The sequence below is a fragment of the Suricata suricatta genome, chromosome 7 (genome assembly GCF_006229205.1).
Source record: "Suricata suricatta isolate VVHF042 chromosome 7, meerkat_22Aug2017_6uvM2_HiC, whole genome shotgun sequence".
NCBI lineage: Eukaryota > Metazoa > Chordata > Mammalia > Carnivora > Herpestidae > Suricata > Suricata suricatta.
The window spans coordinates 53,983,971-54,000,699 of NC_043706.1; the positions used below are offsets into that span (position 1 = coordinate 53,983,971).

General features: G+C 38.4%; 1 protein-coding gene across 1 annotated transcript in view; it reads right to left on the bottom strand.

Annotated features, from left to right (window-relative positions):
* Positions 1–16,729, bottom strand: part of KHDRBS2 (KH RNA binding domain containing, signal transduction associated 2) — a 543,955-nt gene that overhangs the window by 171,514 nt on the left and 355,712 nt on the right. The window contains exon 6 of the mRNA XM_029944584.1: positions 13,785–13,983. Within this exon, the coding sequence (XP_029800444.1) occupies positions 13,785–13,983 (199 nt within the window). The remainder of the gene's footprint in view (positions 1–13,784; positions 13,984–16,729) is intronic.

The following is a 16,729-nucleotide window of genomic DNA, read 5'->3' on the forward strand; positions in this document are numbered from 1 at the left end:
TAGACCCAGAAGATTTACTAGGTGGTTCCTTGAAATATCCCACACATTTCTTTTCTACTGACATCATTTGCAATGAGCTATCCAAATGATATTTTTGCAGCTTCCCCGTACACAGCAGAACAGGGTGGGCTAGAGCCAGGCTGTCTGGTTAGAAATCCCAGCTCCTGCAGCTCATTACCTGCATGATGTGGGCTCAGCTCCTAAATCATTCCCTGCACTTCTCCCTACACGTAATCTTTTCTACCTAAGAAAGTAATAGCCCTTTTTTTCACAGAAGTGCCAGGAAGGTAACTTGAGTCTACATGTAGCACTTAGGGAAACACCTGCCATTTGGCACTGTACTTACAGCGTGGAGACTATGGGCTCTGCCCTTGCAACCTTACTTGTATACCCCAGCTCTGCTGCTTAATTTGGGTGCTTAGCCTTTTTAAACCTTAGTTTCTTCAACTGTAAAATGGAAAAAATACCAACATCATAACGTTGTGGCAAAGATTAAATGTTGAAGGTAAATAACTTTGCAAAGTGTCTGGCTCATAGTAATGACTTAATTATATTAGTTGTTTTCATTATCCATATCATTATGATTCTAATAATTATTATTATCATTGTTGGGTTTTCTGGCTACTTTTCGTATCCTAGACTCCCAAAGAACTCCAATATGTGTATAACTGCTCCAGTCTTTTCTACCGTGACTACTATAAAGTTGAAGATTATTGGTTGCTTTTCCTGTAAATGTCTATATTTGCATTCTATCAGATAGCATTAGGACTGATTAATTCTTTGACCTGAATGGAAGCAAAGTAAATACAAAATATTAAAGATATGTTTAGTTTAATGGAATTTCCAGCAGGTGTCATAACTACTTTACACTGTTTGAGAGGTAGGTAGGAAAATATCAGTATGTATCTAACAATGAAGTCCTGAGTCCACCCTCACATACTACACTCTGCCCTGAACCTGTAAGCTTTGTTTCTTGTGCAAGTGTGTTACCGATTGCCCTTTTAAAGCCAGGAGCTTTGCCTTTACGTCTTTATATCCAACAAGGTATTAGGTTTGAAGGCAGATCTGTCTGGCTTTTGTATCAGACAAGTGACTGGCAGATTTATCTAATTCTTTGATCCCAAATTCCTTAATGGAAAAACAAGAATTAAACCTCTGACTTTTCATTATTGTTGTGAGATTATGTATGTAAAAGCCCTAACATGCAATAGACACTCATTAAAAATAATCACCATTCATATCCTTCATGCCTCTTCCTATGGAAATTAACTTCATGTAGAATGGGCATTCGATAAATATTAGGTATAACTGAATCAAGAAGCACAATATATTTTAATATTTTAAGCATATGAATTATATATAAGAATTATATAATTTATATTTTAATATAGGAAGAATACATTTAATATATATTAAAGTTGCTGTTAACTGTATTGGCTATATCAATTTAAGATTTTTTTTCTCTTGCTTTTTGATTTATTTTGTGTTTATTCTTGGTCAAAATCTCATTTGAAAATGAAACTCAGTTAACAATAAGCTTGTGAAATTACAGGTCTTCATCTTCTCATGTATGTAAAATTAAGAAGTTGAGATTTTATATTTTAGGTAATAGGAAGAGATAGGTTGATATTTCTTAACAAAAGAGTGACACGATAAAGCTAGGATTTTATGAAAAGTAACCTGAGTTTAGCATTTGAAACAAAAGCAAAGAAAGAATAAAAAAATGACTTATGTTTTTGGGGTTCAACTAAATAGAAATAGGCAAATTGGGAGACATCCTAACTTGAGAGATGTTGTTGAAAGGTTTAGATGCACAAATTTAGGAAAAGATGTACTGTTTGAATGGAAATAACTGGAGACTCTTGAACTAATAGGTCAATAGGGAGAAGCAAGGTTTAAGACAGCTTTAGAAATGAAAGCTGAAGATGTGGTGTTATGAGGAAATATGGTGTTATATTAAGCCCTGTAAGGAGCTTAGAATAGAAAAAAGGGGGCTATAACTGGATGAAACTTACTGTTTTGGAAGAAATTTTAATGGAGATTGTTTTCTGGAAGGAAGAGGATTCGGTAGATTTGTTTGGGCTGGTTATCTGTCGCCTAAATTACAAATGAAAACTATCATATTCTGTTGTCTAAATTTTAAGACTATTTTCTGATGTAAAAGAAAATCTTAAATGTGACCTAGATATAAAATATTTTTTGTTTCATTATATTTAGAGCTTTATGTGTGTAATGTAATTCCATACTGTAGTTTATTGCTTAAACTATTACATTTGGAAATGTAAAGCAAAATAGATATGTTTGGTAAAAATCTGGTTTCAAACATAGGAGTCTGTTCCGGGCTTAATCAATAGGTACTTTTTACTTACTAAATCCATACAGATATCTCCTAAACCTTTTCCTACCTCATGAGTATGTTTTCTACATGACAGTACACTACACTCCTTTCTTTACAACTGTAACGCTGCACTGCTGGGTAGAGTTTAAAAAAGAAATAAGAGAGAACAAGAGAAATGCATATTCTTACATGGTTTCTATAAACCTTGTTTCTAAGAAGGAATTATTTTGACAAGGAAGACCAGAGTCCCCCTTTTGTTTATATTTTGCTTTTGGTTTCTTTGTCAGTAACTAAAAACATAAAATACAGAGGATATGTACCTGTGTGTATCTTACCTACACATACCCGTGTGTGTGTTTGTGTGACTTCTATAAGGCTTTCAGGTTTCTGATAAGGGAAGACACAATCACAGGAGAAATTTGGGCCCATAAATTTCACTGGTAAATCTGGTTAGTGTGAGGACTCAAACATTTTCATATGTCATCCTCTCGATCTGCTCCTGGTAAATTTTAGAAAAGTTTGAAGCTCAACATGGGTGCCGGTGATTAGTCTAGTTAATTGGAAGATACACGAGCAAGTGCATTTGTGATTTCCCTGCTCTTTTTGTCATGTCTATTAGAAAAAGTACTGCAAGAAAAGTCAGGAAACGTGTGACCAGCATTACCAGTTTATTTCAGTCTTTCATTCTCTGGACCTTAATTTCTTCAACATAAACTAAAGTAGTGGACTAGATAAGACTCTGTAACATCCAGAAGTGCACAGTGACATTTTGCATGCAGGCAACTCTACGTATGTGATGGAGGAAGGTGGGTGAGATGGGTTATATTATGTTCCATTCTCTCTACAGATGTGGGACACATGGTCCAGGAAAGAGACAGTGATGAATTTCAGCATGATGACAAGCAGAGCACTGGGAATTCTAAAGTCACAGTGCCATCAGCTGTAACTGTGATCAGAAGAGGTTTTGGTGCAGTGCAACCATCTGGCTTGGGTAAATGCCCCAATCGCTTGGCTAAGAAATCCACCTAATCTCTAAGCTTAATTGACTTAATTTGCCTATTTGTGAAAATCTGTTACATTGTGTTTCTACTAGGATTTCACCAACATGGAAGTGGTACAACACTGAACAGCCAGAATGACTCAGGCCCCAACCAATCAGATTGGAGGTCTGACCAAGCGGACTGGACACCAGCTGGTGCTCTGTACGGCACAGAGCAGATGCATATATGAGTGGTGGGTTCCAGTTACTCTTCTGGCTAGTTATTTATTACTCTGCATACGCATACATTCCAGCTACGCTATTTAATAAAAAAGACTGCCATGTAACAGAAGTTATAACATGGGCTGAAATCACAGCAGAGGACCCTGGTTTTTATTTTGATGTAGGCACATCTAGGGCTGCTACCAGGGGAAGAACAATGAGAACACTGCACCAAAATCTCCTTCTCCCTATGACACACAACCCTATGACTTATAGCGAATGAGTGTGGTTTTAATTTTTTTCTTACATCGAGAATAGAAGACACACAGGGAGGATTTTGGACTTATTCGTGGAGGTTGAAAAGAAAGGAACGATCACCCGACAGAACAAATTGCTCATGCTCTGCCTCCTCAGCCTTCTCTCCGGCCCTCACACCAGCTGGGAGGCCCTCACGCAGCTCTCCAGCTCCATTAGTACCCAAGACAGTGCAACATGGAGAGCAAATCGCCTGACGTGGAGGTTTTTAGGTCAGAGGTTCTAAGAATGAATGTAAGTACACGAAGCAATATGGAAAAAATAAAAAGCCCATTAGTGGTATATTCTCTATTTTGTTTCTAAGAAATATAAGGCAGAAGGAATCTGCAACATGGTTTCATATAAACGGAAAGTACAGTTTCTCATCTCCAAAAATGAAGAGAAATTGTTTTAATTCAAATGTTGAGATTATTATAAGTTATTGCAAACAACATCTGTACCTTCCCCAGTAGAAACCTTTAACTCATACGATACCACAGAAAACGATCACAAAGTTCTGGGAGTGATGGCAAGATTTACCAGCCATTATTTTCAACTAAAAGGGGAATTTATAATAAAAAAAGGGCCAAAATGTGGACAAGGACTCAATCCTATTTAACATTTCCTATTTGGCTTTCTGCAAAAGGCACTGACAATCTAGCTTGGCAAGTTGTATTTAACAAAGTCTTGTCTGCCAGAAAATGTTAAGAGTGCTGTTGGCAAAACACACAGAACATCGCTTAGTGACCAGCAAAAGGAAAAGGACTTTAGGATTCGTAGGTCTGATTAGTCACTCTAGATAGGGTCTTAAATTTTTGGTGGGGATACAGTAATCAAAATCATAATGAACTCAGTAGGAAAAAAAACTATTAATTTGTACCCAGCACAGACTTTTAAGAACATATCTACAGAAATAAATTAAGGCTCAATTCACTTTTATTATTAATACTTAGGCCAAGTGAATGAAGCTTAGATAGAAAATAATATGACCTAAAATATACTAATAATATTAAAAACAAAAAATGGCAGAACTGAAGACAGAAGTTTGGGGGTGTCTTGGCCACTGCTCTCCCTCCCTGTGTCTTGAGCAGACACTGCAAAGGACCATAACAGAAGAGACTAGAGGAAACTTTAAAATAGTTTTATAATATTTTACATCAGCTACAGTCACCTCACAAAGGAACGAGAGGAAACACTATGTTCATTCTTGTATGTATTACAAAAGACATTAGTCATCACGGTAATTAAAAGGTAGAGGTTTGGACGCAATCCTACGTTGTGGCCAATAAAAGAATCGGCATCTGCTCTAAGATGACTTAGCACCTAAAACATAATGCTAGAAGAAGGATGATTTATTCAAGCTTCGACGTGAGAGGAAAACTGCACGCAATTTAAAAAGATGCCATCATATGTTATTGGGAGATAATTTAGTATTTTAATAGTCCTTAAAAACCACTACCCACGGGCGTTTAAAGCACAGCAGTATTATGCCTATCCTATAGTTTCAAAAAATACTTCATTAACTTCACATGCTTTATGTAGTTTCAATATTAGTTACATTTCAAAAAACAGAATCCAACAATGCATCCTGGTAAATTAGTCTCTACTAACGGGGGGCTAGAGCATGAAACTCAAACAAGAATGTTTAATGGAATACAAATATCCAATCTAGAAACTCTAATAAAAATCTCCCTTCATTGGATGAAGGCTCTTGAGTATTACACAGAACATCGCCACACGTGGCTCCCCTCGAAATGCATTATAGATCAGACTCATAATCTTTCCTTCCACAAAAATGGCACAAGAATTGATTTCAATGATCATTTAATACTTATTTCCCTCTCCTGTCAAAAAATGTTCCATACGCATGAAATTGAAGGTTGGCAGCCTGAACTCATTTATGGAAATTTTAGGGACTATTGATTTACCAGTGAATTTTCTAGATCCCTCATTGTTACTGAAAGGATGCCTCGGAGTTGTAATCAGTTGATAGGATGGGGGCTCTAATGCGGAGAGGCTTAGTTAAAACTGATGAAAGGAAGAGCTTTTCAAAAATTTGTCAAAATGAATTTATAAATTCTGTTAACATGGTTGATTATACATGGCCAAATTTCTCACGGAGCATAGAACTAACATTTTTTTGTCTTGCTTTGCTGTGCTGTGCCCCCACACACCATTTTGATATCTGGACATTAACTGTTGGGAAAGATTTGAGTAATTTTAAGAATTAATTGGACCTATGTCTCTAGAGATAAGAAACTATTCTGTGTACCTGAGGGTTTTGTTTTCCTTCTTTCTTTTTTTAATGTTACACCAACATATAAGCCACAAGAGACTGTTTATTTAAGCAATTACTTATGTTGACAGTATGTTTTCTGATGGACACTTCTGGAAGTTGTGTCTTCATCTGCACATTTAATTCTCCCACAACCTTTATGAAAAAGGACAGCATCTCCACAAGGAATAGCATACTTATCAACCATAGCAAGACGGCTGCAGCTCAGCATAGCAGAACAGACTCTCAGTACTGGAAAGAAACTCTTGTTACACAGTCAGGTTTTTTCTTTAAACAGTACCCCACCCCCCTCTACCAGCCCTACATATACCATTCATTTTCCTAGAAGTATTGCCATTGTTTTCTTCTATGGGGGACGGACCAAGAGTTTGTGGGTCCTGGGGCACCTGGGTCACTCAGTCAGTTACGTGTCTGACTTTGGCTCAGGTCATGATCTCAAGGTTTGTGAGTTCGAGCCCCATGTTGGGCTCTGTACTGACAGCTTGGAGCCTGGAGCCTGCTTTGGATCCTCTCTCTCCCTCTCTCTCTGCCTCTCCCTGGCATGCACTTGCACGCTCGCTCTCTCTCTCTCCCAAAAATAAACATTAAAAATTTTTAGAGTTTGTGGGTCTTGAAGATATACAATTTTGCATCTATCTTTAAGAAAAAATTTACAAAATTATTAGTATATATTAGGCATGAAAGTGAATGTATATTTGAATAAGAAAAGCATTCATGGTTAATTGCAAAATTTTAAAAACTGAAAATACAAACATCACAACCTCCAGACAATACAGTATTTTCATTCACTAGTGGCCTACTTATACACCTAGATTATTTTTCCTGTTTTTTGAAGCCATAATTTTTGATCACTTCTAATATGACAATGACTTCATAATATTCTCTATAGAAAGGAAAGGACACTCTATTTTTAGTTTTTCCTCCTCCAGCATGGTTGATAGAAAAACACTTATTATTATTGCTAGTTTTGAAAGTCTCTCAGTTTTACAACTCATTACTGGTTACATTACAGACTACAAGGATTACTGTCAAGTTGGGGAAGCCTCTATTACATTTCTTTCATATCTGTCATCATGTTCCGAATGATGTGGAAGTTTTCAACAGAACATTTCTGGCCCCCATACAATTCAAACTTGTTTTTCCACCACTAACCACATACTTTCAGCACTAGTGCCTGAGTTCTCAACTTAAGTCAGATCTGTGTCCATGAATACTGGTGTATTCTGTAAGATCTGACCAGGCAAGATTGGACGAGTATTCCTGGAATTATTATTATTATTTCTATAAAAGAACATTAGCGATACTTAATCATCCAAATAAAAACATACCCCTAAACTCGAGGTGAATGAACTCCACTGAGCATGATTCACAGACACCCTTGTCCTCTGCCACCTCCTGACCCAAGCGGAAGTGTGACAGGTGGGGAAGTGATCTCAACTGATAGCAGGTGAAAGACCTTACCTCTGCAACTCAGAGACATGGCCCCATGAGCACATTTGTGAGCCTTGGAAAGGACTTTGTTTAGCTTCAAATTCAATTCTTCACTGCCCACTTCTCCCCATTACAGCTCTCCACCTGTCCCAACCCTAACCCTCACACAAGCGGACCTTTGAGTGAGCCCTGACTGGCTTTTCTTATTCCTCTCACATCCCCATGTCACAAACCCTATTATTTCCATTTTCAGCATTATTTCTATCCTTTATACCTTTAATCCCATTCCTGTGCTTCCATAAGTCAAGACCACATCTCAGGAAGTCTCACTGCAGTTGATTCCTTAAAGCATCTGTCCTTTCTTCACTCTGTTCTCCAATCCACCCTAATAATTGAGAATTACAAAACTGCGAATTATCAACAATTGAGAATCATGAAATTCCCCAAATCTTTGTTTAATCTCCTGCTGAAAAACCTCCAGGTGGCCGTTAATGACAGTCAGTAAAATCAGAACCTCAGCCTTTGAGGTCATCTGTAATCCTGTATTATGTCCACTGCTACCTTAAATGAACTCTATTCCCCCAAATTGTTCTCCCAGATTCTTTCAATGTCCTTTGAAAAGTCCCTCTTCCTGCCTTACCCCTTAGCACTCCTTTTTGCAGTGAGCTTCCTACCCGCTCTCTCTACTTCTCAAAGTTATACTTACTTTTCTTGGTTTGCTCTTGCTGTCTTCCTTGCCCTCTTAGAGATTTTCTAAAACATCCATTGTCATGGTGACAATTCTCTTTACTGGAAGCAAGTGTGGTCTCTGTTTGACACTTAAAATATGCTGTGTTTAACTTTCATTCAATATTTATATAAAATATGTATATGTACGTGAGTGTGCTTAGGTGCAACATCTTTCTAATGATATCATAAATAGGTTCAATTCAATTGCTAATACTCAGCACTTGTAACTGCAAAGATAAAATAAATGCAAGAAACACTCTCAGCCTTTAGGATGCTTAAACTGTGTGAGAGAAGATGAGAGCAAAAGTTACTCTCATAGAAGGTAGAGTGAGATAAGAGCCTGCGGCACTTGCACACTCTACGTTAATTGTTAGACTAACTCTTCGTCTCTCCCACTAGACGGCATGCTTTTTGAAAGTAGAGGCAGTGTCTCCTAACCAGAGTTTGTGTATGTCCAGCACCTAGAGTCTGGAAGTACTGAGTTCTCCATAGTTGGAGGTGTTCCTGTAGGGACTGGCAGATGTCCTAAATATTGCTGAGGGGATTCAAACCCTGACCAGCGGTCCGGATGGAAGGTGTGAAGTACAAATGGTCTGTATGTGTGCACGTGAGTTCTCTGTGAAGCAAGTACTGCATTGGATAGCTTGTGATGACAAAGATACAGAGGTCTGGTGATAGAAAATGGCATGCAAGTATTAATTCCAAGCTTTAGTTTCCTCACCTACTAAAATCGCTCATCGATAACTGGTTGTTGTGTTAGTATGAGATGAAGTGAGTTAAAATAGTGACTGGGGCCTGGTAGACATTCAAAAGTTTGTTTCCGTTTACTCGCTCTTAACCTATTTTCCACTGATACAGCTAATCCGTTTCCTATTTTGTTATGTGGGAGGTTTTTTGAACTCTAGACTTCAATTCCCCAAATCTATTTGGATCATGATTATGGATCTGTAAAATTTAAATGTACTTAATAGAAGGACAGTGAAAAGAGACTTTAAAATGTTTAAAGTCTGAATTAGAATGCATAATAATTAAACCAAAATTCACATTTTCTTTTCAGACTCTGCTAACTCTAATGATGGTTTTAAACGGCAATCTCATTTACTGTAAGCTGTTGCTTGTCAGGCAAGCTGCAAGGAGGATTTCATTACCTATATACATTCTGTGTGGTCAGAAATGTAATGCTGGGACCCAGCAGGGGAGAGAGAGAAGTCTGAGGAGTGAATTGGCTCACAGTGTCATTTATAATAAAGGGAACCTTTGCTAAGAAATTTTACCTGAAAGTTAAGAACTCCTTTGAGATTTTCACCATCAACTCAGCATGATGCTATTATTTTGTTACGGAAACACTTAAACTTTTGTTTTTCTTACCCCTTACAGAGGAATCAATAGTTCAAAATTAGAGCAGAGAGTAGCAGCTCTTGAGTGTTAATTTGAGCTTGGCCCAAGACTTCAGAGATGCTGGCAGCAGCTTAAACTTTTATTACACTCTGTACATACTCATTGAATTGTTTTTAGGGAAAAAATTAACATGTGACATATGACATGTTTTTATAAAACATGGCATAAAAGGGTATTTAAAGAAAGTTATCAGGGCGCCTGGGTGGCTCAGTCAGTTAAGCGTCCGACTTCGGCTCAGGTCATGATCTCACAGTTTGTGGGCTCAAGCCCCGCGTCGGGCTCTGTGCTGACAGCTAGCTCAGAGCCTGCAGCTTGTCTTTGGATTCTGTGTCTCCCTCTCTCTCTGACCCTCCCCTGCTCACGCTGTCTCTCTCTGTCTCTCAAAAATAAATAAAACGTTAAAAAAAAGAGAGAAAGTTACCTACTTTTGCCTGTTATCAAGAGTATGTTGTCATACATATATGTCGGGACATCTGCCAAGCTCATAATATTTTCTCCTCTGGTAACTAGGTCTCCCCATATTATCTTTGGGGTTGGGCCCCCAATAACCATGTTCAAATGCTGAGAACTTGACCCTTTCTCTACCCTTGCCACTGGTGGTTGATAAGTAGTAGATCCCAGACTTAATTTTCAGTAACTGTCCCTAGTCATGGCTGACTGACTAGTGTTGGAAACCTGACAAGCCTGGGTGAGTAGGACTCCCTCACGTGGGGATCGAGACAGGGACTGAGAGACAGACAGCCAGTCAGTGACTGTAGGTGACAAGAACTGGACACTAATGTGGACATACGTTGCTCAAGAGAAGCCAAAAAAATCCAGTCTGTAGACTTAAATGAATGGAAACATATATGCAGAGAACAGAGATGAGATAGGAAAAGAGATTCTCGACAATTTTCTAGTTCCTCATTCTAGAATTTTCTTAAGGCTTGATGGCATTGCTATTACCGTACTTCATGACTCTATTTATATAACACCCCCCATCTCTGCTGTGGATTTTTAATTCATTCATTTAACAAGTACTTATTTCATGCCTACTGTTTCTCAGGAAAGAGATAGCAGAATCAAGGCTCTTTGTTCCCTGATCTGTGGGCTTGTTTACAGGGTAGAATATATTTTCCTGTTTCTAATATTGCAATTTTAATATGGTCTAATACTTTCAATATTGACACCTGATGTTGTATAGAAGATACTTTAGATGAACACATTTTTCCTTTCCAGTAGAAAGGAAAACCCAAGTTGAAGGGAAATCCAAGCCTCAGTGTTTCTACATTGCACAGCTAGTGACATAGGACAATGCACACCTCCGGCTCTGCTGTATGTTTCAAAAGTCAGGTCCAGTCCCCCCGGCAACACAGCTGACTCTCCACTTCCCTCCCCAGTACTCTTCATCTGATGAATGACGCCTCAATTCAACCCACTTGCTCAGCTCAAGGTTCAGTTTAACCTGCGCTTCACCGAAACGATGCGAAGATCTCCTTTCACTTTCTTTATTCACACATTTTACATCTATTTTATCATAAGAACCTAACAGATTATTTGCCCAGTGCTCACAGATTCTGATCGCCCTTCTCAACCCCTCCAAGCCATCGTTTTGTTGGTGGGGGATATTGCAATGGGTCACTCCCCAGTCTCTGTTCCTATTATTGGCCCACCCTCACCCCATATTGTTTTCCATGATGTCAACGTGACCTCTAGAAACATAAATCTGATCATGTCGCTGTCCTGCCCCAAACTCCTAAAGCACCATGAGTTGGCCTGTCCATCCCTTGACCTCACCGACTACCTCTGCCTCACCCATGCTGCTCCAGCTTTAATGTTCTTCTTGCTGCTCCCCAAATATTCCAAGCAGGTTCCATTTCAGGGCATGTGTGCTTGCTGTTTCCTTTACCAAGGATGCCCTTTATGGAGGCGGCCTCTTAGCCTGGACCCTTGCTCCATTAGGCATTTGTTCAAGCCTTTAAGGCAGAGAGACCTTCCCTAACAGCCCATGCTTCTGTAGCGCTCCCCCTCCACCTCCCTCCAGAGCACTTATCTCTACCTTGCATTACTTCATTCATTTATTGATAGATGTTTTTCTGTCTCCCCTCACTACCATGCAAACTTTATGAAAGCAGATATTTGGTCTATTTTGTTCATAGCTACATCTCCAGGATCTTCAGAACAGTGCCTGAAATAAGACTGAGGCTCAGTAAATGATTGAGTGAATGAGTAAAAGGGACTGGATACCCTAGAATCTAAGTAAAAAGTCAGACTGTATGGCTTTACATATTTTCTGTTACCTACTCTAAAAACGACCCTCGTCCTATTCAGTATATAACCTTTTTCACTCATGGTTCTATAAATTCTTTATGCTTTTGTAGCTTACTCTTATTTGGCCTGCATTCCAGTGATTTATCCAACTATAAATTGGAACGCATGTGAAAGGCTACAGTGTATTCGTAGCTGTACAATAGCTTACAATGTTTTGCCAATCTCCTTCTCTTTCACGGTGCCCTCCATGCCCTGTAACTTCTCTGATTAATGACAGTGCTGACCACTGTTACCTGAAAAGGTTTTCACTCTCTTTTAATTTTTGAAATAAAGATCCAACTGCTTAAGCTTCTCTTTGGAAGAGACAAATACCATGGTAACAAAATAATGTACATAAAGATGACAGAGGCAGAAGGTTTCTGAGAGGCTTAAAAAAATCCCATAATCCCTGTTGTAGATTTTTCATTCATTGAACAAGTGCTTATTTCATATATAGTCATACTTATTTCATACTTATTTCTCAGGAAAAGAGATGGCAAAATCAAGATTAAGCTCTCTGTTTCCTAATCTGTGGTCTTATTTACAAGGTAGGATACATTTTATGTTTCTAATTTTGCAATTTTAAGATTGTCCAAGATTTTCAATACTGATACCTGATATTGTATAAAATATATTTTTTGGCATAAAAAGATACTTTAGATGAACACATTTCTCCTTTTCCAGTAGAAATGGATTTCTAAACATAATTTTTCTTCCCTCTTGCGAACATTAGTCAATGTTTCACACTAAGAAGTAATGTCATTCTTAAATACCAACATACTCTAAGGACTCATACATTCTCAGTGATACCTATCAATCATGTTCACTTTATTTTGGGTTAAGTTTTACTTGGTTATTAACCAGTTCATTGAACATTTATATGTTTTCAGTGCCCCACATGCATCAGTAACTGTCCTTGAAGAGTTTATGTATAATAAGTAACAGTTCACAGAGGACTTTTAAGAAGATAGCATGTCTGTGAGTGGTTGGATGAAATAAACCCCTAGACCAGGGATGAGCATGATGTAAAGGTTAAAGGCAAAATGAAATCTGTTTCATAAGATGATGATCAGCTTGTATTGATTCACTTTAACATTCACAGTGGATTTACTATGGTTACAAAAGTGAATAGGAAAATGTCCCTTTTTATAACTTTCACAATATTCTAGTCACAGGGACTGGAATACAGTGTGACCAGTGGAATTTTAACAACCTGGTAGGAAGGTCAAAGGGTGTATCAATGCTTGGGAAGTGAGGGAAATACTTATAGACACTGCATATCATCTGTTCATTCTGAATTTTCTGATTTCTTCATATCTCCCAATCCCATATGTTTCATATGGTGAGAGAGCAAGGATATTTAAATGAAGACCAATCACATGGTTTTACATTACTACCAAAGTTTACAATGCAATCATATTATAGCTGTCAAATACTTCTGAGTATTATAGAGTTTTATGCTACTCTTTAACATGTCCCTGAAGCAGCTTCTGAATATTCAGACATTTTACATTGTATTCATAATTATTTCCACTTCTTATCTAAAGATAAGAAAACCTCAAGATAGTCTGATTCTTAAAATGCAAACTATTTAACTGGTACTAACAATCATGGTCCCTGTAAAATAAAAGCTTTTCTCAAAAAACGCTCTTGTTTAAATGCACTGATCAACTTTGGTTGCAAACGATGTTTGTTTTCTGCAACAAACATCATCTGCTATATTCATGGTATATAAATGTCTTTGAAGGTTAGCTTGTTACCCAATCAACTGAACTCTTCCTAACAACGGATTTCTTGAGGGTACTTACATATTCTTCATAAGCCTCGTGGGCTGGAGGGGGAGGTGCCCTGTATCCTGGCACTGCTGGTGCTCCCCGGGCTCGAGGAGTAGGGACACCTCTGGCTACAGGAGGCACTGGAAGGGCGCCACGAGTCACAGTAGTCCCTCGAGGGGTGAGGACACCTCGCCCAGGTGGTGGGGGAGGAGGAATGGCGCCCCCACGGCCCCTAGGAGGAACAGGTTATGTACAGATGAGAAGCCAGTGATGAGAAAAAGAGATTAAAACAGAAAGAGTTCTTATCTTACAGTCATATGATGGAAAGAAGACCAAATTTATTTCTGTATGCATGAGTGTGTGTGTGTGTGTGTGTGTGTGTGTGTGTGTGTGATTGAGACTCTTGAGGATGTAAAGCATTTGACTTCTACAGTAGAATAAATTTTGTAAATGCCAAGACTTACTTATAATGAAAATCATATAAAATACTATACTATAAAAAAACAACCAAACACAAACCAGCACACTCTCATTTTATGCCAGATTTGCCAAGAAGACCCAAATCAGAGCTTCTGCTAACATATAAGTATCCTCTGTCTTTCAAAAGTTCACTTTATGCCAATTTGCTTTTACGAAAGACCTACTTTAGCACTTGTTTTCGCTAACTGAAAGAAATCAGAAGTGGATTTCTGCTTTTATGAGAAGAGGCGAAAAACAAAAATAGAGTTTGGCATTCGTTTTGTAGAGGGCCATTATAGGGCCAGTGTGCACCAAGAGCAGCAAGGGGCTCCACCAAGCTCCTTTCCTTGGTGCTACGCTCAGCATCTTAGCATCAAGCTTCTAGGGCCTTGAACTGTATGAGAATCTGCGCTTTATCTCCATTTACTTTGTGCATCTATTAGCAAGATGTATCCTAAGGTACCAAAAAGCCTGAGAGGTTATTTTTGGGAGGTCTGAGAGCCATCAAAAATTTTGCATATAAATTAATGGTAACTGCTTCTTTGCTTTATGCCATTTCACTTATGAAATGTTTCATAGGAATGTTTTACATTTGGATTGCAGGGGAAACCTGTATGGCTCACTGGACCATCTATGAAACTGAGATGCTAAATGTCAATGTCTCCTCCATGTTGGAGGTTATTGACAGTGAGTGCAATGTTGCAACTTACAAAAAGAAATCTGTGTGCACTTTCATACTTTAATAAAATGTGGCACTCTAAGCATGGTGGTATCATTCTGTTTATGATAGTAGCTTAAGCTTAAGGTCATGGAAATCAGAACTCATTGTCACTGATTTGTCATCATGCATACAACCCCCTGAACTGGTATAGTCACTAATATAATTTATTTTCCTACGATAACTACGGTGTTAGTGAAATACATTAGGATTCTGCAATAAAAAGAATAGACTGAATGCTCTGTACTGCAGTGCTTGACACAAAAGTAACTTGTATTAAAAGCTTAAGATCAAATGGTTGCAGCCAACTTTTATGGTTTTCCAAGGCCTTTGGAAAGGTTGAGTGTTTGAAGTCTTTGGGCAAAAGCATGGTTATTTCACTTTTTATTATGTCTGAAAGGCTGGCCTCCAGAAAGCACTGCTTTCAGCAGGAACACTAAAGCTTTGGGAAAAATGATGATCATTGGGATGTCAACAATCACACTGTTTGGCTGCACCCACAGATGGGGGATGTAGGTTAGGCTTTCTGCTATGAATAGCCATCAGCTGGCTCTTTCTTGCTTGCTTGCAGAAAATGAGCTTTTGTGAGTGAACAGTAAGAATGCTGGTAAAGCTTTTAAAAGTTTAAAATAGATTATAGAGCTGATGAATACAGAAATTATCAGAGAACTTATTGTAAGTCTAATGTATAGAGAATGCTCTCCTAGATTGGGGAAGGTGAAATACAAAAGACCCAGGAGGCCCAGTCCTGCTTCAAACACAATAGCTGAGAATACAATATACTATATTATCATGATAATATAAAACACATCTATGAAAGGTGATGTAAAGACCAATATTCCCTTCACTGGGCCTCCATGGGTCTGTTTCCCAGTAAGCAGGGTGAGCTTACATCCAGGTTTGCCCAGAATAGTTCTGATATACAACTGTTGGGCTAGCTCTCTGTTCAGTGTAGCATTTTTACACTCTCGAAAGTGTCCAGGTGTGGGTAGTCAATTATTTTCACAAGTCCTATCTTAATGAATAATCACAAGTAAGGATTATAACTCCCTGGGTTCAAGGAAGATTTTTTTTTCTTATGGGTAAAATCAGATCTCTCAATCTGTAACAATTATTCCTGTTTCAATTATATGATGCTCACATCATATCTAATTTCTCATCCTATTCCTCTGTCAGTCGTGTCCCAGACACAGCCCCAGAAAACCTGTTTCCTGAATCTGACTCATCACCTGCATACACTGGGTTCTTTCCCTGGAATTTTAATGTCATATCTCTCTTCTCCAGCTGAAGTTTCACGTCATCTATTTTAGGATACCGTCCCTGGCTGAGTCTACACTACAGTATTCTTCATTTTTCTGACTTCTCAAAAGTTTTCCATCCTTAATACTCCACCTCCTGCTCAGTCCTGAACTGAATGAAATACAGTTATTCCTTTGTTGAAAATACGCTTTGTGAGATTACCAATTTCCAAATCCACAGGATTCATTTACAGTTCCCAAATCACTGAACTTGTTATATTTATCACTGCGGATTACTATCTGGAAAATGCCCTCTTTGGACCCTTGCATTCTCTAATGCTAATGAGGACTATGACCTGTTTCCTTCCTAACACATGCCATACCCCGGATTATATGCCTTATGTCAGAGGTTCCTTAACTTGTCTGCATATCAGAATTCACCTGAAGACCTTTGAAAAATTCCAAATTCCAGACCACACCCCTGCCCAATTAAATCGCAATCCCTAAGGGCATAGACCAATTTGGGAACCACTGCCCTATAGGTACCATCTAATTTAAAAATC